The sequence below is a fragment of the Carassius gibelio genome, chromosome A18 (assembly GCF_023724105.1).
Source record: "Carassius gibelio isolate Cgi1373 ecotype wild population from Czech Republic chromosome A18, carGib1.2-hapl.c, whole genome shotgun sequence".
Lineage (NCBI taxonomy): Eukaryota > Metazoa > Chordata > Actinopteri > Cypriniformes > Cyprinidae > Carassius > Carassius gibelio.
This window is the reverse complement of record NC_068388.1, coordinates 22418896-22445008: the sequence shown is the minus strand read 5'-3', so window position 1 is coordinate 22445008 and position 26113 is coordinate 22418896. Positions and strand designations below refer to the sequence as shown.

Genomic DNA, 26113 nt, shown 5'->3' with positions numbered 1-26113 from the left:
GATCCATTAGTGAGCAAGTGACGTAATGCTAAAATTCTCCAAATCTAGTCTGATGAAGAATCAAAATCATGAATGGTTTGCGAATGAGTACATTTGCATTTTTCTGTAAACTATTCCCCGAAGGACTATATGAAACTGAAGACTGGAGTAAGGCTGTTAAAAATTTCAGCTTTTTTAAATGGTAAATTTTTTTTTAAATAGAAGCCCTTTGTTTTAAATTGTAATAGTATTTCACTATATTTTTGATTAAATAAATGCAGACTCCTTTCAAAAACATTACAAATAATCTTACCGACCCCAAACTTTTGGGTTAATTGTTTATTCTTCTTTGGAAGTGCGGTGGTCTTCAATCTTCCTCTTGTGTTTCAGGTTGATCCAATGCTATCTCCAGAAGAGCGTCACCTGAGCAAGATGCAGAACCACGGCTACGAAAACCCCACCTACAAATACCTGGAGCAGATGCAGATTTAGCCTTCAATGCAGCGCTGTGGAGCTAGAGAGGGGTGAACATACTACTGACCAATTATAAAACTGCTCTCAAATCATTTCATGCATTTGAAATGCGTATTCTGGTTCATTACAAGAAAACAAAAAACAATGGTATATTAATACTACTACTTCTAATACTGCTACTGTTGTACCATGGAGCGCATTTTTATGCTCTTGTAACTTTTTTTTATTTTTATTTTTTTTTATTTTAAAGTCAATGGTTTTGAATCAGAAGAACATGATTCTGCAAATCAGCCTGGAATTGATTTTGCGTCATTGAAATCAGAACGTATTGTAATGTTATTTTAAATGTTGATTTTCTAAAGTTGTGTTCAGATCTAGTCTATAGAGGTACAGCAAAGCCAAAACAGTCCGTATGAGACAGCAGTTTATCTACACCATCGCCGGCCGCCAGGATATACTTCTTTTAAATAGACCGCTTGTATATGAAGGTTATTTGTAATGACTTAAATGTATAGTGAATCAGAAAATATGAAAAGAAAATCATTCATTAATTTACTTTGTAATTATTAAAAACACACAATATAGAAAAAGTAGACGGTCAGTTTATGCATAGTCATTTTTATTCTTTTTTTTTTTTTTTTCCAGAGCTTAAATCTTTGCTGGGTTACAGGTTTAAACTTTGACTGATATCCCCGGTCCAAACATCTGATACTATCGCCTGTGTAAGATACGATGAATGCTGTGACGGCCTGCCAGATATTTTGGCTGATTGTGAATGTAGAGGTGTCCGACTTGTGTATCATTACCACGTCATTTGTTTTTATCTTTTGGTTATGGTGTCACATACTTGGACCGATAAACGTGCGGCCCCTGCAGACGGTCAGTGTGGAAGAGCCACAAGGTTAAGGGCCTCCAGACTCCCATATCACACTAAAATGTCTCGTTACTCAATGAATGCTATTTCCATGCCGTTACATGCACACACTCCCTTTTTATAGTAAATCTGGCCTGATAAAATGTTGCATTCAGCTTAGGTTGATCACAATTGTATTGCATTTTCATTTCATAGCTGCCTAATGAGAACCGTCATGGAGAATTTAGTCATGTGGCAATACTTTGCACGCATTGCTTAAATCAAAGAGAGCATAAATGCATTACTGGAGTCATCTGTAATTATAATACTATGATATATTTCATAAGTCCCACAAGGTCGTACCCTTGAAAACCACGATTAAACGCAAAAACATGCTAAAGTTACCCCGCTGGAGGCCAAGGCAAGTGCAAGAAATGTTTTGCATGTCCAATACAATGGAAGGCAAAGAAAAAAATGTAATCAATCAATTTTTTCTCTCTCTCTCTTCCCCTCTTCTAAGCAATGTGTTTGTATGCCTGTATAGTTGATGTTGCAATCATAGCTTTTATCAAGGACAACCTGTGGTGTGCATTGTTCTTAAATGAGATGTTATGATATATATTTTTAAATTTGTTCTCTTCTTTTATTTTCTATTTTTTCCCCTCTTCCTGTGACTGTATTTCTGTACGTGACTTTCACTATGCACCTAAATGGCTCCAGTCTTGGACCTCGTCATTGCCTGCTTGATTTGTGGAAATGGTCGAAGGGGTGAGGGGAAAATAATACAAAGTTCATATATTAGAAGAAAAATATGATTGAATCCAGTGGAAATGGCTTCTTGGTTACAGGTGTGAAACATCAATAAATTCACTACTTCCACGTTGGTGTCATTTTGTCTTTTTTTTCTACTTTTTATACCAGTTTAAGAAATGTGTGAATGTTCTTATATCTGATAAGTAGTCTGAATTCAGTTCAGGATATAGAAGCATTTGAAAGATTATATAAAAATATGCATGAATTACTTTGACATATTTCATAATGGTTTATTTTTTGTGGACACATTTTAATACACCTTTAACTGCTCTTATTTACTTGAAAATCAAAAGTAACAGTCATCCAAAATATTTATTTTTACTTAAAAAATCACCTACTGTTTTATAAGAAACTGATCAATATTAAGCGTGTTTATGGTTAAACAAGAATGAATCAGAAAAAAAATCTACTTAATTCAAATGGAAAACAAGTTTTTGTTTTAAGCATAAACTTATTTTATTTTGTTCGGAAAACAAAAAATGTATTTATTTTTTTGTTGAATACGTGCATACCAGTGTTGCCAACTTCTTTCAATGGAAAGTAGCTAAACCCTGCCTGAAAAGTCGCTAAATGTCGCTAGATGACGTCATATGCTAATTAGCATATTCATGACGTAAGTGCGTCATATTATCTCGCCCTTTCTATGCTCATGTACTGCGTTTTAAGGCAGCCAAAATTCTCAATAAAATTTTTTATTATTATATTTTAATGTTTTTGTTGTCCGACAACGGAATTAATATTATAATGACTGAAACGCGGTCCATTAAGAATACATAACCAGCTCTCAAAGATGTTAATCTCTGCACTAAAATCCTATTCACGACATTGTCTAATTAAATCACATACACATAAGATTAAGATAGTGATTGTACTGTGATTTCGGCTATACTTGTATGTAAAATAGAGTTAGAAGCAACAGAATATATTTTTTTAACAGAAAGAGCTGCTCCTTTCTGCCCGCTGAACATAGCAGAAGCAGATGCAGAGAGAGAGAGGCGTGTGCGCACGCTGGGAGAGAGAGAGAGCGAGAGAGCTCGTGCGGCAGTACCGGAGAGTCTCAGAGACTAAATAAGGTCTATCAAAAAAAGTCGCCAGATTTGTCGCTAGTCGCTTTTTTGGAAAAAAGTCGCTATGGGGGTCTGAAAAGTCGCTAAATCTAGCGACAAAATCGCTAAGTTGGCAACACTGGTGCATACATGTACAAAACTGCTTGTGAGGCGCGCTTGAATGTTATTGGTGCGTCTGGCACATTCTCGTTTTCTCATTGGACGGCCTTGAAGACGTTTAAATTTTTTAATTGGTTGGGAGAAAAGGCGGAAAATTCCCATTGGCACTGAAAGGAAAATGGCATACAAGCATCAAATAACTATTATCTCTAAATTAAATACAATATGCACATATCGGGATTCAAAATAAACGACGAAGACTTAATCCAGCACAGCATATAAACAATTTTAGCCCTATCTTTCCTGAAAATCCCCACTGATTTATACTACAATGTGGAAACCGTCGTCCGGGACCGCGCGTCTGTTGCTAGGTAGATTATGTTAATATATGTAAGGCAGCCATCACTGCAGCTACCATTCAGAGGGAAGACCCACTTCAACCTTTTCCTAAAAATGAAGAAAACCCTTGGGAAATCCAAGCCCGAAGATTAAGCGCGGATTCAGTATCGTTTCTCAGTAAGTTTCACGTAAAATTCGCCGCCTGTTTTCCATTTAACGCTCGATTAGAGTAAAGATATATTTTGTCTAGTGTCTTCGGCGTGCTTTGTTGTTGCCTTAGTCCCACCCAAAATGGAGTCGCTTCTTCCTCATTCTGCTGCAGACACTCACGGTCGGGCTCATCTGTGCGCGGGGAGCCAAGCTCCACAGTCATGCATCTTGAAACCTCCATGTAACTAATGTGTTTGATTAAAACGACACCACAGGGCCGTTACAGTTCAAACAGGGCTTCTGCTCTCATTCCACTGTCGTTGCTGACAGAGTTTATGTCTGATAAGCTTCAGTGGAAATGTGTTTGTGCCGCTGCTGGTTGTGTGGTATAGTCCGACTGGAACTCCCAACCTGCGGGCTTGAGACGGGGGACGGGGGAGCCTGACGAACAGCCCCATTACTTCGTTCGCGATTACAGCCTTTATAATCTCTTAATTTGTCACAGGGTATGAAGAAGGCCGGGGTGTTTGTCGTTAACGTGTGGTTTCTCTCTCAGCGCGGGTGTCGGGGTTTTTCTGCCCGGCCGTGTGCCTCCTCCTCCCCCATGCAGTGATTAGACTGACCGCTCCTCCAGTAACTCAACGTCTCGCGCCTGTGTTTGGGTTGAACTTAAACAGCGAGCTTTCAGTGAATGAGCTTTGATCTGATCCCTCTCCATCAGCCACTCTATCACAAGACGTATAATGCCATAAATTAATCATGGTGTTCTTTTGAGTACTTACAGTACTTTTGTAAGGGAGTTATTACATTACTGTTTATACAGGATGATCACAGTCATGGAAAACATGGAAAAATTAGGCAATTTTTAAACTGAGGTTTCCAGACCTGACCCTAAGACTATAATTGGAGGCCAAGTCGAATTAATTTGTCACACTCACAATACATGTTATTGCAGATAGAAAATCATGATATTATTGTTTATAATATCTTAATGTCTTTAGAAAAATAGAGCCGGGCCATAAAATAGATTACATTATATAACAACAGAAGCAGTCAAGCAGTTTAGATGGGTATCGCCCTATGTGAGTATACTGTGTTTATGCATTTAAAATTGAACATACTTATGTATTCAAATTGTTTTTATAAAGTTGCCATTCTTGCATTAAATTTGTCTTGAAATGCCCATTCACCCCATCTGTTTACTAAATGCTTATCATAGAAATAATATTATCGACCCCCACCCCTCCCTTGTAGATTTTTGATGTGTTATATTTTGAGGCGTTCAATTTTTTTTCTTTGGTTTTGTTGTAAGTGCATCACATAATGCTAAACCACAGGGAGGCCACAGACAGATGTTGTTATCTGTACTGCATTAACAGAAAGTCAGTTCATAGAAAAATGAATCACTTACTAGTGTATAATCCCGAGAAGGACTGCAGCCTCGAAGCCTTACTGGGATTTGTTCTTCCATTTAAAGCACTTTTAAACTCGCCCCTTTGAGCTCAATTTCATGTCCACATTTCAACAACTGATGCATAGAACCAAATTCTAAATAGCAACATTTTGGGGATAATCCACAATAAGAATGAAATGACAGTTTGTGTGATGCATGTGCAGGTGGTTGATGAGCGGTGGATTGGTGGAGGAGGTGATCGGTCTCACCTCGTTCTGATGCTATGGAGGCCAAGCAGGAGTCAACACATGTGTGGAGTTCAGCAGCCAACAATGACACTGGAAATACACCTCAGGTACAGCCAAACCTGGCTCTATAGATCTATTAGTTATATGGAACTATTTAGTTACCTTAATTTCACATTGTTCAACAGAGAATCAATAAAGCATGTATTTCTGTTTCAATTATATCGAATGCACTACCACTCTTTCTTATGCAACAAATGTTTTCAAGCTTTTTTATGAAGTATCTTGAATTAAAAAAAACAACAACATTAATTTATATTAAAATTTTATTTTGACTTTTAAATTCTGAACAAACACAGAGCATCATAGACTTGCCTACTTAATTTAAATGGTTACTGAGAACTTCAGCCCATTATGCTCTAAACGATGTCATGTCTTAGGGCTGATGATGAATTTCTTCAGTCCAATTAATAAGGCTCAGGAGACGAGTTCCAGGTGTCAGAATATAGACTTTATTGCTCAAAGCAACAAAGCCGAGATGACGGCCGCCGCATCTGCCGCCCGTGCACTCATTTCATACCTCTATCTCCATACCTTATTTGGTAGTTCCGGTTTTTAATTGGCATTGCCTGCCAAGTTTGCAACCCCTTATCACTATATTTCTCTTAATGGTGGAATTCGGCCAAGTCAACAATTAAACAATCTCTCCCTATTGGTTGGCTATGGTCACTATCCCTCCAAGTCTGTTTACCACTGATGTCAACACTTGGAAATCACCCAAAGTTCTCAGGGTTATTTTAGTTCACAGGTGCATTACAGAAGTCAGTTTAGTTCACAGATACAACTTAGTGGAAGATTACCAGGACCTCCCATGTGTACAATCCTGTTCAACACTACTAGTACTGCCCTATGGGAGGGCCTTTATACATCTGACCCTCTTCATGACATCCAGTATTTGGAAATAACTCAGCATATTGATCAGTATATTGCTTTCTGTCATAGTTATGCACAATATTATAAGTAAGATAATACCATTTTAAGTAAATAACGTAGAATAACACATTTGAATTGAGTAATACCAAAGAATAACACAATAACAACTAAAAGATGGCAAATCGGGGGGAAAGCTTTTAAGTATACTCCAGCTTTAAAACAACTGTGTTACATATATTACTTATTAATTTTTTTTTTTTGTTGTTTTTTTTGTTCTCCTTTTTACTTATTGGGTTTTTGTTTACATGCAATGACAAAAAGGTCAATATGTTTGTGTGACAATTATAATCTTCTTTTGTTTTCAGACCAAATGTCACATTTGGAAAAGTGCATAATTAATAAGCATAATTCACCCTTTTTTTTTTTTTTTTTTTGTGAGTCATTATGCAAGTGTGTCTTTCGCAGAGAATGTCAAAAATGTTTTGACTCCAATGTAAACTGTGAAATGTGCAAGATCTTTATAATGATAATAAAAAAGTAAAAACACAAAAACAATTGCGTTACAATTAGGCATGTTCTCCTGCAAAGGTCTCATTGTGATTGTGCAATCCATATATACATTAATACAGTAAAAATCATGCAGTAATTGTCATGAAAATGTCATGATGCAAACATGGTCCTTAGAAAGAGGCTTTATTATATATTTAATTTTGTTGTGAAATCCCATGCTGTCATGAGGCTCACCTGATCTCAGTATTAAAGTGTTATGGGTGTGCAGGTGCATTTTGAGAGCGGTGCGGTGGCTCAGATCGTGTACAGCGGAGAGCAGTCAGACCACGCTCAGCAGCAGGTTGTATACGCTGCAGATGGAAGCTCCTACACCTCGGTCGAGTCGGCCGAACACACACTGGTGTACATACACCCGGCCGATGGATCGCAGGTGAGTCTTCACTGTGGAGATGTATGGATTCCAGCAAACAGGGTTAGAGTTCAAAATTATGGTTGAAATGTATAATGTAAATGATAGACAAAGCATCTTATAGTTCTGCATGATGTGTTATAAGCTGTACAGTCGATTGTTATTACTGCAAAATAAATCCTTTCAAGTGTGGTACAAGATCGATCACTTTGTGGGTAAAGATATGCCGGAATCAAATTTTCAAAGTGCGATTAATTGCTCATGCCTTTATCACGGTATTATCACGATATTGAAATTTGGTCATAATACAGTATTACAGGTTTAATAACTTTTTTCTTATAAATAACTGAATATTTGAATACAATAAAGCAATACAGAAAAATATCTAAAGTTAAAAGTTTTACACAGATTAAAGTGCAAAAGTACTAGAAAGACCATTCAGTATCACTTTACAATAAGACCTCATTAGTTAACCATTAACATTCGATGAGCAATAGCCACATTTGCTACAGAAGTTATTAATCTTTACTAGTCTTAGTCTTAGTCTTAGTTCATGTTAGCTCATTAAATAACACAGCTGCAACTTTCGATTTGAACAATGTGTTATTAAATATTGGAATACCTAAGATTAATGAATGTTCAGAAGAATTTTTCATTGGCAGTTTATGTTAATTAATAAATTAACTTATGTTTCCTAATGAAGCCCTAATGTAAAGTGTGAATTAACAATAAAGTATCAAACATTTAACAATATGTAGGTCATGCTTTAGTCCAGATTAAAATAAATTCGAAATTTAAATATCATATTAAGTCTAAATATTTAAGTATTTGTCGTTGTGATGAACACCATAGAATGCACAAATCTGAATGGCTATTTTAAAATTTATTTAAATATGTTTTAGAAAGTAGCGCAGCTGCTTTATTTATGGGGGTTCCAGGGTAACGGCAGCATTTTTTTTCTGCAGTTTAGCGCCATCTGCTGTCAGAGAGTGAAAGTGCTTTCATTCAATGCGTCGCTCATGTGTACAGCGGTGCATGCAGCAGGTTAACTGCACTTTTTTGTTCCTGTTCAGGCGGTGTTTACAGATCAGCCCCAAGTGGCCTACATTCAGCAGGATGGAACCACACAACAGGTAGTGTGGCGTTCCATAGCATTATCATGTGTTATTTTCTTTCTTTTTTAAACCTTATAAACTATGGCATGGGGGTGCAAATGTTAACTTTTAGGGAATGGCTATTGATGGTGACCACTCACATTATCTGTTGTCTCAGGTGACTGTGCTGCTACCGAGCGGGCAGAACTTGAACACTGCAAATCTACACGTATTGAGTAACTTAGCCGATGGCCCACAGGCGATCCTGGAACCTGTGACACAGGTGAAACACACATCCTGCAGGATTTTGTGTCTTTGTATTGACTTGTGGTGAACTCAAACCTCTTACAGAATATGAAATATAACATAATTTGCATTAGTGAAGCAAGATTAACCTCCTCTTGACTGGACACTGGTTATTTCCTAACAGAGCCAACTTTCTGTGACTAATGCAGCTGTCCCCAACATGCCGGAGGCCTCGTCGAGTCCCCTGGGGGCCACCGATTCCACTGTGGATTCAGAGGATGAGGAAGAAGACAACGATAGCGACGATTCTGAAATGGACGACTGGGAACCCAGGACACCCCAGCCGTTCACCCCTCAGAGCCTCTGTGAGGAGACATTTAACACTGTACTCTTGAGACTGTGTGATGGAGGAAACTGCAAGCTCACTTTTGAGTGTGTTCATGTGTTGTTATTTCTATGTGTAGGGTGTGAAGACTGTAATAATGCTAATCCCGGAGCTTGTATGAAACACGGTCCTCTGCACCCCATCCTCAGCCGCTCTGTGATGTCCAAGGCTCGGGCCAGTCTTCCTCTCGTCCTGTATATCGACCGCTTCCTGGGCGGAGTCTTTACCAAGAGGCGGATCCCCAAACGCACACAGTTCGGTCCTATAGAGGGGCCGCTGGTGCCACAGAGCCAACTGCAGGACACGCACATCCACCTCAAAGTACGACAAACCAGTAATCTTTTATTCTAAATAATAAAAAGTGTTTGAAAGTCTCATACAGTGCTGCATTGCTTCTGTGTAGTTATACATGCTAGACCCTGAGAAAGAAGACGAGAGGGCCGAGGACCTCTGGTTTGACCTGACCGATGAGGAGCGATGTAACTGGATGATGTTTGTCCGGCCCGCCCAGAATCACCTGGAGCAGAACCTGGTGGCTTATCAATACGGATCGGACATCTTTTACGCCACCATTAAGAACATTCAGCCCAAACAGGAGCTTAAGGTGGGCTGAAAGGAAAACTTGTTATCTATATCAAACAAATGACAGGGGAAAAAATGCTAAAAAAATTGTATTATTAGTTTTATTATTAGTATTTATTTGTTTATTTTTGTGCAATGGATTGCTACCGGTGTTAATTAACATTTAAGATGCTATTGTAGTTTTTCTCAATATTGTGAATTAGATTTAATTGTAATTCTAGTTTTTGTCATTTTTATTATTTTTAAGTCTATATAGTTTTTGTTCGGTCTATTTATTTATTTATTATTATTTTTTTTTAGTCCTTCAACTTAAAACTGAACAAAAATGAGAAATGTTGCCTTTGGATCTAACTGAAATAAAATATGTTTTAATAAGTTTTTTTTTATTATTATTATTGTTGTTTTATATATAATATATTCAAGTAGTGAAATTCACATTAGGCTTCCATTCCAGGTGTGGTACGCTGCATCATATGCTGAGTTTGTCAACCAAAAGGTTCATGATGTCACAGATGAAGAGAGAAAAGGTAAATTATTGTTTCTTTTAAAATTACTAACAGTTTGAAGTGTTATAATAGATGAGAGACACTGATGATTCTTTCACATAGCCACCCACATGACAGACTATACATTTGTTAACAACCCTTTACAATGCTTGTAAATCACATCCAAGTGTGCCTAAATGGATGTGCAAAACAAAGAGAGCGAGAGGAAGTCTTACTTACCATGTAGAATTGATGCGCTACATGCAAATTATATTTTGTTATTATTCCTGGCAAAATAGAGGAGTTCCTTTGGAATTATTCAGCCTTTAAGAACAAGCAGAAGACATTTTGTTTTCTTTTCGGGAAAGAGATGCATTGATTTCCCCTTATCCGAACAATGATATTATACTGGTAATAGTTTAAAAATCTGTTTCTGTTGTGGTTCCTGGGTCAGTTTTACGTGAGCAGGAGAAGAACTGGCCGTGTTATGAATGTAACAGACGGTTCATGAGCTCAGAGCAGCTTCAGCAGCACTTAAACATGCACGACGACAAGCTGAACCTCATCCAAAGGTTTGAATGCACATCAGTGACTCCGATGTTCATGATTATATTCCTGGAAGTGAGTTCATTATAGTGTCTGACAAGGATTGTTTTCTTCCAGGCCGAAGGGCCGTGGCCGAGGACGGGGCAGGAAGCGATTCGGCGGCACAAGGCGACCAGGACGACGTATGAAATTCATCTGCCCACAGACACCTGTTGAGAGTGCTGACAAGACACAGGTACTGTTCTTTCATCATTTACTCACAATCACATCATTTCAAACCCATAATAATTCCATCAATCTTTAAAACGCAAATTTCAGGGATTTCTGTCCCTCCACTGAAAGTCCATTCAACCAAAACTTTGATGCTTCAAAAAGTTCATAAAGACATGATAAAAGTGATCCATAATAATGGAACAGTGCAAAAAGTTTTCTTTGGCTTTTATTCACATTTAAACATTGATTAACACACACACACGTATGGTAACGGCAGCTCAAATTTGTTTGCTTCATGCAGATTGGATTTACCATCTCTTTCTGAACGTTTGAAGTGATTTTGTGCTAATTCTGTGTCTCTGCACCTGCTGTAGGAGCTCTTAGGATCTGTAGACAAACTACCGTTTGAGGAGAGGACAGACGGAGCTCTCAACGGGCTGAAGGTGGTGGAGATGGCAGCCGAATCGATGGAGACCGAGACAGAAGAAGGGCTTGATACCCCAGCAACCCAAACTGAGGATCTGCAAAAGGAGGGTGATTCTGTCACCCCACCTCCAGCCACAGAAGTCCCGGGGTCTGCCAAAGAGGACCTGTCTCAGACAAGTCCTGAAGACCCTCACCTCACACCGCAGGACATGAGGAGGGCGAGGAGGATTAGGGTAAGATGTGCCTCAGATCTCTGCAGTGTTGTGTGTTAAGTAGGCTAGAGTTGTTTAACGGTGGAGTGTATGTGAGTGTGTCTTTCTCTTTTGTCGCGTGCTGCACGTTAAGGTGGACTTGCAGGTAGGTCTACTGTGGGCCAGAGTAAAACCTTCTCTTTCAGTCAATGCAGTGTTGTGATGTCACGCTACACTGACAGTCTACATCTCCATTACATCTGTCTTCATCCGCCAGCAGAGTTCAAGGACAGCTGCTCCAAAAATGGAGTAGCCATGTCACCTTGTCTGACCAAAAGTAGATGTTTAGCATGTCATGGGTGATCTGTTCTTTTATGATTAAGCTTAAAGGATAGTTCACCCAAAAATCTAAATGTCATTAATATTTCACCCTCTTGTCGTTCCAAACCCTTAAGACTTCTGTTTATCTTCGGAACACAGTTGAAGATATTTTAGATTTAGTCCGAGAGCTCTCAGTCCCTCCATTGAAGCTGTGTGTATGGTAGGGCTGTCAACGAATATTCTAAATTCGAATATATATTCGAATAGTAAAAAAAAAAAAAAAAAAGAATTTCGAAGGTGAAAATTAATATTCAAATAAAATAAAAAAATGTGGAAAAAAACGGCTGCAGTAGTAGAGGCGTAGTTGGCTGCTTTGCGAGTGGGTTCAGGGACTGGTCGCACTGTCTGGCACAGCAGCACTGCTGAAAGTCTTCATGGAAGATGCCAGCAAGTGCAGAGCCCAATTCGACCGCAGCAGAGATAGTGAGGTAAAATTGTTGACCCGTGAGATAAAGTTGTATGCAAGTTATTTAAGATACAGTTAGCATACCATTCGACCACTAGCAACATGAGGTCACATCTCAAAAATGTGCACCCAAATGAGCATGGCATAATGTCTGGAACTCCAGCTAAACAGTCACGTCTTGACACTTAACATTACTTTGCATCGCCTTCCGCAAGCTCTTTGTCTGCAACACAACATGAGGCCATAACGGATAAATTAATTTCGTTTTCTTTGTAAGGACATGAGACCAATCAGTATCGCTGATGGGGCAGGCTTCGGGGAGTTCTGTCATGCAATGGAACCGAGGTTTGATTATTTATCGTTTCATGTCAAGGAAAAGCTACATGTTTACCACAGCACAGCTCGCTCGGAGCATTCAATGTCAGTTCTAAATGCTGTAAAACTTCAATTAATATTAATAACATTTGTTTCAATCACTGAATGAAGCCTTGGGACAACAGTCGCGACCTTAAATTGCTTGCACAAAACTCTTGATCAGCGCTCAAAATTGGTTTGTTCATTTAAACCGTAATGCGCAGAAAACGTGAGGGTGAGAGAGCGTGAGGTCTGCAGTCTTGCCCATTAGTTGATTTCCTTGTTTTTGTGCAGGTAATATGTTGTAAAATATGTTTAAACTTAAATAGACTACCTATACAAGTAGTTATGTCTCTTTGTATTATTTTGTCCTGTTATTGACTTAATGCGTGTCATTGACAACATGTGCGACCAGATGTTGTTTTTAGAGGGAATATTCAAACGTCATTTTTGAGCAATTTTCACAGCCCTAGTGTATGGTATACTGTCGATGTCCAGAAAGGTAAGAAAAACATAATCAAAGTAGTCCATGTGTCATCAGAGGGTCAGTTAGAATATTTTGAAGCATTGAAAATAAATTTTGGTCCAAAAATAGTAAAAACTATGACTGTATTCAGCATTGTCTTCTCTTCCGTGTCTGTTGTGAGAGAGTTCAAAACAAAGCAGTTTTGATATCCGGTTTGCGAACGAATCATTCGATGTAACCGGATCTTTTTGAACCAGTTCAACAAATCGTACTGAATCGTTTTAAACGGACTACTTTGATGTTTTTCTTACCTTTCTGGACATGGACAGTATACCGTACACACAGCTTCAATGGAGGGACTGAGAGCACTCAGACTAAATCTAAAATATCTTAAATTGTGTTCTGAAGATAAACGGAGGTCTTACGGGTTTGGAACAACATGAGGATGCCATTTCATACAGACGATTGATGACTAATATGAGGCAGGGCAACAACTTACTGCATGATGGAGCCTAGAAAATGTCCCTAAAATTCAAGATATGGGGCAAAACGCCCCTGTTTGAAATTTTGTCTCATATTTACATTACACAGTTATGAAATATTACACAAGTACATATGTGATAAGTTACTCGTCTTATACAACAGTTCATTAAGAAGTTAATATTGTGTTATTTTAGACACTGTGTTGTCTGTTTTGCTCAATTTTGACAACCAGAAGATAAAAACAAAGCAGCAAAAACTGTCAAAGCAGCATCTCCGAGCAACCCACAGTGGCATTTCATTTCTTAATCCACGTTTTGAACGAAATTGGTGAACCATGTTATTTGGCGCGTTGAGCCATTGGCCATAGTGTTGGATTTGAAGTGGTGCTGCACAGACCGATCAGTGTATGACATCAAAGAACCGCGAGAGCTTAGAGAGCAGACTCCTTGTGCTTTTGAACCCTTTACTTCACTCCTGAATGAATCGGCCAATTGAACGAATCAAATGAATAAATGACTCGATGACTTGATGATCAAGACATTTACCACCACCAACTGGGAGTTTTAGTTTATTATTTAGAGTATCATGTCATTAAATAAATAATTTCATATTTTCATAGTAATAATAATAAAAATAAGAAAATAAATTATTAAAGTTATAGTTCACCCAACCAAAAATGACAATTCTATCATCATTTATAAAACATTAGGGTATATGTAATAAATTGTATCAAACAAAATATTTCTTGCTAAACCTACTTTTTGTAATCTCTGTTTGATGCTTTGTATAACAATGACTTTAAATGATCTTTTCAGAGTAATTTCCCCAAATTTGATGTGTGATTAATTAGATTAATTACTCACCACATCATGTAATTAATTAATTAGATTAAAAATTTCAATCGCTTACCAGCCCTAGCATTTTGATGAACCAATATCAATTATTAAATCCTAAGAATTAATCTGCTTTCTGTTGACGAATGAACAAACGTTGCTTAATATTATTAGTAGTGTGCCTTCTAAGCAATAATCAAAAAAACAATTGTGCTTTGTTACTTTTAATATCTAACAAATTCTCAGCTTTTAAATCTTGTCAGTTTTATCATGAAATTAAAAAAATACAATTTTGGCACTGAGTGCACATGAACCAGTCATCTCTTCCTTTTAAATGTAAAAGTTTATTTTTTAACAAAAAAAGTAGTCTAGAAGCAAGATTATATCTTTAAATAGAAAAACAGGCTTTTGTGCGATTTAAATGTTTGGTAAGTGTTTGTGTGTTGATTATATCGGAAACTAAATAGAAATTGCATTTAATAGTTTGGACTAGTTACCTTTGAAATCATAGTAATGTACAAACTGACAAGTACCTGCACTATACCTGATATGTATCCAAATAAATCAATATCAAAATCAGAATCTAATCAAATTAAGATCTTGTGAATTGAAATAAATCTGAATTGTGCTCCAAAAATAGCAAAATAGCATAAATTACTGCTGATACTATCGTTTGGCTGAAATAAAAACTATATGGTTAGCTATAAAATAAAATCATGGACATTATCACAGCCATGAATATTAATACTAGCATTGCAAATCATTCTGTTAAACATCTCCTTTTGTGTTCAATGGAGGACAGTCTTTTGTGTTTGGAACTATACTAGAGCTTAAAGCTACAACTTAAAGATTAAATCCTGTTTGTGTTCAGCATGCAAACACGACGACTTGTTTCAGCCACCATCTCTGTCCTGTGCAAATGCATTGTGTCATTGCTCACAAATCATATGATTCATCATCTTCTCATTTCAAAAGTGTCCATTCCTCCATGCTTTCTCTCTTCCCTTACCCAGAATGCCGCTCTCCAGCATCTTTTCATCCGTAAGTCCGTTCGACCCTTTAAATGTTCTCATTGTGGGAAAGCCTTTCGAGATAAAGACAAGCTGGAGCAGCACATGCGATACCACGGGCGGGACAGCTGCCGTCACATGTGTCATCAGTGCGGTAAGGGCTTCCTGACGAACGCTGTGCTTGAGGATCACCTGCAACTGCACTGTGACCAGCGCACCTACTCCTGCCTCTTCTGCACCGAGTCCTACGACAGACTGGACCTGCTCAGAGTACATGTGGGGGTTCACCAGGTCAACGGCTGCTTTTCCTGTCCTTCCTGCAAGAAAACCTTCACAGACTTCATACAGGTGTCCTGTGCTAACAAACAGAATGACACATAGTCATAAAACTGTTTCTGAACCACCTCATTATGACTTCTTTTTTTTTTTTTGGCTTTTAAACCCTTCCTTTCCATTCCAAAAATCTCTAATTATTAAAGGAATATTACACCCAAAACTGAAAAATTCAGAAAACTGACTCACTCTCAGGCCGTCTAAGATGTAAATGAGTTTGTTTCTTCATTGGAAAAGATTTGGAGAAATTTAGCATCCCGTCACTCATCAATGGATCCTCTGCAGTGAATGGGTGCCGTCAGAATGAAAGCCCAAAGAGCTGATTAAAACATCACGATAATCCAGAAGTAATACACACCTCTCCAGTCCATCAATGAATGTCTTGTAAAGTGAAAATCTGCATGTTTGTAAGAAAGAAATCCATCAGGACACTTTAGCCATCACTTTTGGCCATAATACGAGTCCATAATCCATAATGTATAAAGCCCGTTTCCACCACTCAATAAAAAATAAAACTAATAATAAAGGTAATTGTGACTTTTTATCTCACAATTCTGATTTTATGACTCGCATTATGACTTTGTAATTGCAATTATATAGTAAAAATTGAGAGATATGAACTAAATCAAGAAGTCAGAATTGTGATCTAAAAAGTTGCAATTACCTTGTTTTATTTTTTTATTCAGTGACAGAAATGGGCTTCCACAATAATGAAAAATCCATTACCTGTTGTCCTCTCACATCAAAATCCACCAACATATATATTTAGAGCCGTTTTAGACCATTTAGCTTGTAAGCTGATTGATCAGTGCGTATTTCTCTCCTGATTCAGATGAAATGTCAAACATATTAATGATAAATTTATAACAAATGCGCTGCTTTTCACTTCATAAGATCTTCATAAGATTTTAATTGATGGCCTGAAGTCATGTGGATTATTGTGATGGTTTTAGCAGCTGTTTGGACTCTCATCCTGACGGCACCCATTCACTGCAGAGGATCCATTGATGAGCAAGTGATGGAATGCTAAATACAGTCTTTGATAACAAGTGAATTTTCAAGAGAAAAAAAAGGAAATCAGAAGTGACATGATCTTTTAATATCTGATTACATTGCAATATTCTGTGTTTAATGATATGTGATGAATCAGTCATGTATCGGTTTTGTGCAGGTAAAGAAACACGTGAGGAGTTTCCACTCCGAGAAGATCTTCCAGTGTACAGAGTGTGATAAAGCCTTCTGCAGGCCTGATAAACTACGACTCCACATGCTTCGCCACTCTGACCGCAAGGACTTCCTGTGCTCCGCCTGTGGGAAACAGTTTAAGGTGATCCACATGTGCCAAGATGAATAATAAGCATGCATAAAGATGAACTTCTCATTCATTTTGTTGTGTGTTGTTTTTCCTTTGGCTAGAGGAAGGATAAATTACGGGAACACATGCAGAGGATGCACAACCCTGAGCGCGAGGCCAAAAAGGACCACATCCATCGCACCAAAGCTCTGAAACAGAAGGAGCCCACCACTGACTTTGAGAGCTTCATGTTTAAATGCCGACTCTGTATGATGGGCTTCAGAAGACGAGGAATGCTGGTACTGAAGTTTCTTTGTCTTCTATTTATTAATTACGTTTTTTGCTGTTTATTTGCCTTTCCAAATTGAAATCCTAGGCCACTTGTGACCTCTTTGCTTGCTCTCCTTCTGCTCTGTCTGCAGGTGAATCACCTGTCTAAGAGACATCCTGAGATGCGTTTAGAGGAGGTTCCTGAGCTGACGCTGCCCATCATTAAACCCAACAGAGATTATTTCTGCCAGTACTGTGATAAGGTCTGGACTCCTTCAGCACATGAATGTTCTACTGGGGCTGTTTATGAGAGCTGTGAGCTCTGGTCTTCACATTGGCTGCAGTTACAGCTGACTCATAGAAAGACAATAGCAGTGTGTCCTAGAGCCAAGAGACCCTCTGAAGACAGAGTTGCCATTTGGCTCTTTCTGCATAGTACGTTCATATCGACAGGGTTCCCGTGGAAATGGAAAACAGGGAAATATCAGTCAATTATTGTTTTATTTTTATTTATATACAATTAAAAATACAAATCCTTCAGACCTCATACTAACATGCTATATTCTATATATTTTATAATATTCTAATATGATGTATTATCAAGGTTGGAAAAATCTAAATATTTCTGATATACCTGTATATACTTAATATATATATATATAATATATATAATACTTTTTTAGAATTCTTTTATGAGTAAAATGTTAAAGAACAGCATTTATTTAAAACGGAAATTTTTGTTACAAAATACACTACCGTTCAAAAGTTTGGGGTCAATACTTTTATTTTTTTTGTCTTTTTTTTTAATTACTACTTTTAATTCAGCAAGGATGTGTTAAGTTGATAGAAAAAAATGTACTGTAAATACTTATATTGTTTGAAAATATTTATATTTTAAATCAATTTTGTAAAAAAAAGTATCACAGCTTAAAAAATAAAATTATGCTCCTCATAAGACTTAAAGATAAAAAAATATTATATATATATTATTCCCCCCCCCCCCTAAGTCTTATGATGAGCATAATTTTATTATGTTTTATCTAATATTATTAAAGAAAATTTTACTGATTCCAAACTTTGGAATGGTACAAACACACACAAGTATATCTATATCATGCAATTACACCCTGAAAGTTATTGTATTTATTAAGTATTGTATTATGTTATTATTTGATCTTCACCCTTTCCTTTACCTGTTCAGGTGTATAAAAGTGCCAGTAAGAGGAAGGCCCACATTTTGAAGAACCACCCCGGGGCAGAATTGCCCCCCAGCATCCGGAAGCTGCGTCCAGCCGGGCCAGGAGAGCCTGACCCCATGCTGAGCACACACACACAGCTGACCGGCACCATCGCTTCTGCACCCGTGTGCTGCCCGCACTGTGCCAAACAGTACAGCAGCAAGGTACTGTACAGCCAGTGATCACATGGTATAGATGTTCATGTGAATCGATTGATGTGTCCTAACACACGTCTGTCTTTATTTTCAGACAAAGATGGTCCAGCACATCCGTAAGAAGCATCCAGAGTATCAGTACAACAGCAGCAGCAGCATCCCGGCACCTCTGGCCGCTACCGTCATCAGCAGCACTCCTGCCGTCATCACAACAGACGGCGCTACTGCAGAGACCGTGGTGGTGAGCCAAACGTGCACGCTCACACACACTCTCCCAAACACTTCAATCTAAATCTGCCCTATTTACTTTATACACTAATGTTTTGGGTCTCCGTGGGCTCATTGGACAATGTTATTGTCAGTGTTAACATCCAGTTGAATGCTTTAAATGACTGAAGAGGCAGTTGCAGTAAAGTGTCATGTAACAACCCAGTGTTCATCAATTCGTGTCTTTCTCCTAGACGACCGATCTGTTGACCCAGGCCATGACGGAGCTGTCCCAGACCCTGACCACAGACTACCGCACAGCACAAGGGGATTTCCAGAGGATCCAGTACATCCCAGTGTCTCAGGCAGGAGGAGGCCTGTCCCAGCCACAGCACATTCAGCTGCAGGTGGTGCAGGTGGCCCAGGTACGCACGCGCTCACAATCCCTTTTGAATCTTTATTACTTTTCACTTTTTTTTTTTTTTTTTTTGCTTTATCTTTTTCATTTTGTCTATTCTATTTGCTTTATTCTTTTAGCTTTGTTCTTTTTTTGTTTTGTTTTTAATAATTCCAATTTCTAAATGTTTTTGTATTAAGTTGCTTATGCTCATCAAGGCTACTTTCATTTCAAAAATACAGTAAAAAAAAAAAAAGAAATGTTGTGAAATATTGCAATTTAAAATAGCTGTTATAAAAATATTTTGAAATGTTTATTTCTGCGATGACAAAGCAGAATTTCACATGAGATTTCAGAAATCTGTCTAATATGCTGATTTGCTGCTCAAGCGACGTTTCTTATCACTTTTGATAATAATAATAATAAATACTTTTATTCTTTGAGGATGCATTAAATTGAAAAATAAACTTATAATCTTAAAAAAAGAAATTCTGTTGCTATTAAATGCTATAAATATAGTGCTTCTCCATCTTGTGGTGAGTTTTAGCCTGATTTGGTAAGTGAGTGTTCTGTGTGTCTCTGCAGGCATCCTCTCCTCACTCTACAGTGGATGTGAGTCAGTTACACGACCCTCACAGTTACAGTCAGCACTCTGTTCAGGTCCAGCACATCCAGGTGGCTGAGCCTACAGGGACAGTGCAGGCCAATGCACAGGTGAGGCATGCTGTATACACTCATTTGATATAATATCACAATATGGATTAGTCTAATTTTCTCTGTAGGCTGCACTTTAACTGTAGGATAATTTTGCCTATTTCCAAACAGCTGTGTGTTGATTCAATGTCAGTATAAGTAAATGAACAATTACCATTCTTTGTCAGAGTTACATGCCATGAATATCCCTTGTATTTATCAGCAAATGTCCACCAGATGGTGCAAAATATGTACATTTTCATCTGGCAGAATAAGTTTAATAACTCCAGGGCTTTTGTTAAAACTACAGATCGAACATCTGCATTTTTGTATTCCCACCCTCTGGCAGTCGGATCCAAAGAGGGTCGTGCTGTTGACCAAAGAGAACAAAAAAATAACAAAAATAAAGTTCGAACATCGCACAGTGCTCATTCAATAAATACACCGCTAAACAGATGAGTTTTGAGTCTAGATTTAAATGTGACTAATGTTTTAGCACATCTGATCTCTTCTGGAAGCTGATTCCATAGTAAAAAGGAGGACTCCCCTTGTTTTGTGTGAACCCTTGGTATTTCTAACTGACTCGATCCTAGTGATCTGAGTGCTCTGTTAGGTTTATATTCAGTGAGCATATCTGCAATATATTTCAGTCCTAGGTCATTGAGTGATTTATAAATGAGTAAAAGTACTTTAAAATCAATCCTAGATGTAACTGGAAGCCAGTGTAAGGACCTGATGACTGGTGTGATATGCTCAGATTTTCTGGTTCTAGTCAGAATCCTGGCAGCAGTGTTCTGGATGAGCTGCAGCTGTCTAATGGTCTTTTTGGGAAGGCCGGTGAGGAGCCCATTACAATAGTCCGCCCTGCTGGTGATAAAGGCATGTACTAGTTTCTCCAAGTCTTGACTGGAAACAAAACATCTAATTCTTGCAATGTTTTTTAAATGATAGTATGCTGATTTAGTTACTGCTTTGACATGACTACTGAAACTAAGGTCTGTGTCCAGAATCACACCAAGATTCCTGACTTGATTTTTAGTTGTTTGACCCCTAGAGTCAAGGTATGGATTCATCATGAAAACTTCATATTTGTTTCCAAATGCAATAACTTGCAGTTTTTTACTTGTTTAACTGAAGAAAGTTCTGGCACATCCAACTATTAATTTCATCAATACACTGGCAGAGGGAGTCAATGTGGCTGTAGTCATTTGGAGATAAGGCTAGGTAAATCTGGGTATCATCAGAATAGCCATGATTTTATTTATAGCCATTATTTGACGTAGTGGGAGCATATACAGGCTAAACAAGAGCGGTGCAAGAATTGAGCCTTGTGGGACTCCGTATGTCATAGACATTAGGCTTATGCTCTCCTAGACTCACATAACAGCCTCCCCCTTCTAAATATGACCTAAACCATTTGAGTACCTTCCTTTAGATAAATGTTTACACTGAGAGTTTTTGAAATTTTATGAATTTTCTCTGGCAAGACGTTAAAATAAAAGCTTAATGGATTAAAATTTGAAAATGAACAAATTAAGACATTATTATTACTATGGTAATTTTACAGTTGCATTGTAAAATAAAAGTATATATTTTTTAAATACTTGATTTATTCTACATTACAATAGTATTACTACAAAACATTTCTTATTTTTATATTTCTATTTATTAATAAACAAAATAAAAATCAAATAATTGAAGTAGAAATAGTTGAACAATGTTTACTTTATGGATACTGAAAGAGGTTTAAGTTGTTGTTTCTTAAAGATTTTCTAATATTATTATTTGTTTATATAAAGCTTTTTTATTATTATTATTATTGTTCAGCCCCAAACTTTGGAATACATTTTGCAGAAAAACTGCAACATTTAAACTTATTCACACCAAGACCAACTTTTTGGTCTATAATTTTATATTAAGATGTTCTATAATGATTCAGATTCTATATTTAATAATTCAATAAATATAAAATATTAGATTTTTTCTTTATATACTTTTGTGTAGTTAAGTGACATCAGTAGTGATGGCTGCTTTTGAAACACTGCTTCATGAAGCTTAGCGAAACAATTGTTTCGGAACACGTATCGAAAGCCCAAAGTCAATTGATTTCAGTAAACAAGACTTTATGTCATAACTGTTTTTAAACATTTCGAAATTTCAATAGTTCACCTCAAGGGGGTATTCTCTATGACCCCGTGAATCTTCCGAGATAATATAATAATAGACGCTAATGCAGTGGTTCTCTCAGTGAACTAGTATCAGTTTGATCAATTTGTAAAAATTTTAATGAGATATTTGTGTAAGTAAAAGGATTAGTAGTAGTTAATAGTCTCTTACTGGCCTGTTTAGACAAGCTCTCCATAAAATAAACAAAACAAGCCAATGCAAATGAATAATAGTTATTTTAAAGACGCATAGGCCTTCATTATAAATGGTATTTCATTATTTTAATTGCATTTAATATATTATTCTTTCAAGAAAGCATTTTCATTGAAGTTTTTATGCATGTTTTGGTCTGAGTTTTTGTTGCATTTACACAGTTTTGACCAGCGGCATCAGTGAAACATTTTGTGAAGCAATTGATTCGAAGCTTCGAAACGTTTCGTTGCACCCATCACTAACCATCACTACTACCCTTTTAACACTTTTTAATCATCCAATCAGGTTTCAGCTCAGCCTCTAAGTCCCTCCTCTCAGCAAGCAGCCCAGGAGCTTAGCACCGCCCAGCTGACCCCTGTGACCCTCGCTCAGGCCCCGCCTCTTCAGACCTCCACCAGTCAGACACAAGGTGCTGCACAGCATGCGTTCCTTCCCAGCAACTGGAACTACAGGAGTTACCGTAAGTATCTTCAGCAAAAGCTTTTTTAATAGTTATCTATTGTTATATTATACAGTAAACCTAATGGCAGCATTGTGTTTTCCTCCTTTTGCTCCTGTAAGCATCTGAGATCCAGATGATGGCTCTTCCTCATACTCAGTATGTGATAGCAGAGGCCAGCACCCCTGTCACAGCGGCTGTCAGCAGCAGTCAGCTCCAAACGGTGAGTCTGTTCACTCGAGGAGCTACCTGTCTTCCACATAAATTCCTGTGCTTTTGCTTCATATTGTTTGGTTTCTGGTGCATTGCAGACACACTATGTGATCTCAGAAGGACAGACGGAGCTGGAGGGTAAGCAGGTGCATGTCCCGTCCAGCGCAGCGCAGGTTCACCCCGACCCACTGGAGCAGCCGGCCGTCAGTCAGCAGACCACCACGCAGTACATCATCACCACCACCACCAACGGGACGGGTGCCAGTGAGGTTCACATCAGCAAACCCTGACCCTCATTCTCACATGAAGAACCTGAGTCGTCATCTTGAAATGAACAAACAGATTTTGGATTTATTTTCTTGAAATGTTAAAAACAATGAACGGAAATAGTGATTTTTATGAATTAATAAAAACACTGGAGTGTTTAACTGTGTTTCTCTGGACGCCCAAAAAGACCCAGGCATATATGTTTTCAGGACAAATCCTGACTTCAGACCCATGCCATCCTGCCTTTTATTATCCTCATTCTGGACTATTTAGTTTTTTCCCCTCTCTTTATTTGTTGTAAATGTCCTCTTAAGTATTGAGAGATTCTACATTTTCTTACCTGAGTGAATCTGATGATAGGATTTTTTTCTTTTGTTCATATTTCCCCACAATAAAAGGGGTCAAGAGGTCAAATGTTTCTTTTGGAGAATCTATCATCAGTCTCAAAATTGTCTCGTTCTATTGATGGTTGAAGCAAAACTTCCAAGGTCAAATCATTCATGCACAGATCAGCTCTCTTGCAAAATAAAAGCAATCCCTAGATTAATGCTTTACTTAATACAGTTGACTATATAATATGGTCTGTGGAAGGAGTCACCAGCCAGAGCGAGGTTCAGAGCAAAGTTGAGCACTTCATACTCCACAGAAATCCTTCTCAAAATGTCACAATTTATCTGAGTCATAATAATCTGTTTATTATCTGTTGACTGGAGAACAATAAGAACTTGTGTGTATTTTATGTAACTTATGTTTATGGACATACTAGTATTTATTTGGGTTTTGCACATCCATCAGTGGAGCATTGCTGCGACTTTATAACCTGAGAAAGAGAAACGTATCCAGCATACACTATTTATGCGGAGACAAACTTGTAAAATGTAAAAATAAATAAATAAATTCAGTATCTGTACAGTAATGCGCCTCAGCGTCTGGGTTGCTGTCTCCTGTTGTTCCTAGTGATGGGAAATAAACGCCCTTTTGTAAACTTGATGTCTTTCTTGTCTGTGAGTCTTCAAATCCCTTATCTTGGCTTAATTTTGTAGACCGCCCTTTTTTTTTTCTTTAAGAAATGTTTAGGTATAAATAAACCCACTGAATGAATTCAGGGCCCCTCAGTCGGGCCCCTCTCAGACTCTGGGCCCTATGCACCCCTATGCATGTCCCTCTTTCCACTGGTTGCTACACCTCTGACAACACATGACAGGCACAGAAAGACACTGTCAAGGGTCATCATGTTATTTCACCCACAGGAATTACGTCAGAAAACCATACAGTCTATTCACAAAGAAAAATGCAACTTGAAAATCTTTTTTTCCCCTTTTTTGAGTACTTTAATAAAACTTAGAATTTACAAATAATTTATAGTAAGTACATTACATTAAACGTTTTCTATTGTTACACAAGATGAGTTTAAATTACTAATTATTAATAATAATTTCTGGTAACTGATTTAAATTTAGAAGTAAATATTAAGGGAATATAATGTATAAATAAAACACAATTATTTTCGATAGATTTGTATTAAAAAAGATGCACTGATGTGACATGGTAACAAATGTAAAAAAATAAAAAATAAAAATTGCTGTAGTTTCATTCAACCATCAAGAATATTTACAGTGCAATATTTACAGTTTTGTCCTTCTTGAGTGCGTTGTTTTATTTTAAATAGTATATTTTAAATGAGCTGTTGAGTGTAAAGTATTTGAGGAGGGAGTGGTGCCAGTCAAGTCAGTAGTTTTCCCGTGGAATTGTGGGTTATTTTTCATGTCTGCTGGTTGAAGCGACCTGAATAACGTGTATTGTATTTTTGTGAATTTCTCAGAGACTGTACATGCCACAGTTTTAAGTCTGGATGTCAGAGCTCATTTAGGGCTTTTCAGAGATACCAAATGATTAGATGTTTCACCATGATCACTCCCTCTGCTTGGTCATCAAAAATGTTTGAAATGAATTTAGTGACACGCTTATGGAAAATAAGATTTTGTAATTATCATTTAAATCTAATTTTCAAATTGTGTGTCATAAATTAACATCTCAGGAAGATGTTTTGGGGTTTCCAATCAAAACCACATTGATATACAAATTAGATGTAGTTTATAGATACATTGTATATAATGAGAAAACCCTTTTATGGTCATTTTACACACATTTTGCAGAAAGAAAAATGGTATATTGAATAATTCTGTTATAACATAGTTGAGAATCATCTTTATACAAAAAAAAATCTTGAAAACTAAAAAAGTATTGATGATTTAAAAAATCTATTGTTTTTGCCTATGCATGGTCATTTATGTATTTTACCGAGGACACAGCATAACTTATGAATGAAATATATTTTACAATAAATAACTAAAAAATCTTGGGTCTTAGGAGGTTAAATAAGCTGAGGAGGAGGATGCCATCCCCATAGTTTTGACAAAAGTTGGATGTTTTTAAATTTTTAATGCCTATATTATTTCATGTGACAACCTTCAATTTATGCACAGTTTTAATATATATTTTAATAAAAATAAATATTGGAGTCTCTATATAGTGCCTTTACTGTGACTTGTGATTTTCTGCATGTGAAATGTGTAAATAAGTTCCCATTTGCATAATAAAATAGTATTAATAATATGTTACATTATGGTATAGTATTGATTGTTTTTATTAGCATTCAAATTTGTCAAATATAACAGAAAAGGTTGATGTGGGAAGATTTTAGTCTGTTTGAAAGAAGTCTCTCATGCTCACCAAGGCTGCATTTTATTTTTTATTTTTTATTTTGAAAAAGCTGTAAAGACAGTAATATTGTGAAATATTGCTATTTAAAAGGATATATAAATTGTTTTCATAGTAATTCAATTCCTTTTTCAGCATCATT

At 37.2% G+C, this 26113-nt stretch overlaps 2 protein-coding genes across 9 annotated transcripts in view; both read left to right on the top strand.

Moving 5' to 3' along the window:
• Positions 1-2185, top strand: part of LOC127934242 (amyloid beta precursor like protein 2) — a 71048-nt gene extending 68863 nt beyond the window's left edge. For 6 of the 8 annotated variants that reach the window (XM_052531489.1, XM_052531486.1, XM_052531490.1 and 3 more), the window contains one exon: positions 370-2185. In XM_052531489.1, the coding sequence (XP_052387449.1) occupies positions 370-471 (102 nt within the window). In that variant the 3' untranslated portion in view covers positions 472-2185. The remainder of the gene's footprint in view (positions 1-369) is intronic. The other 2 variants (XM_052531487.1, XM_052531485.1) reach the window with 1 other exon arrangement.
• Positions 2186-3440: 1255 nt separating this feature from the next.
• Positions 3441-24166, top strand: LOC127934241 (PR domain zinc finger protein 10). Its single transcript, XM_052531483.1, has 23 exons — positions 3441-3801; positions 5392-5522; positions 7124-7285; positions 8338-8397; positions 8537-8641; positions 8789-8969; positions 9069-9310; positions 9393-9593; positions 10026-10098; positions 10511-10628; positions 10720-10837; positions 11190-11474; positions 15369-15713; positions 16870-17025; positions 17115-17291; positions 17415-17525; positions 18464-18664; positions 18750-18896; positions 19117-19287; positions 19845-19973; positions 22617-22791; positions 22893-22993; positions 23082-24166. Exons 2-23 carry the CDS (start codon positions 5451-5453, stop codon positions 23271-23273), a joined length of 3522 nt encoding a protein of 1173 aa, XP_052387443.1. The 5' UTR covers positions 3441-3801; positions 5392-5450; the 3' UTR covers positions 23274-24166.
• Positions 24167-26113: the final 1947 nt, after the last annotated feature.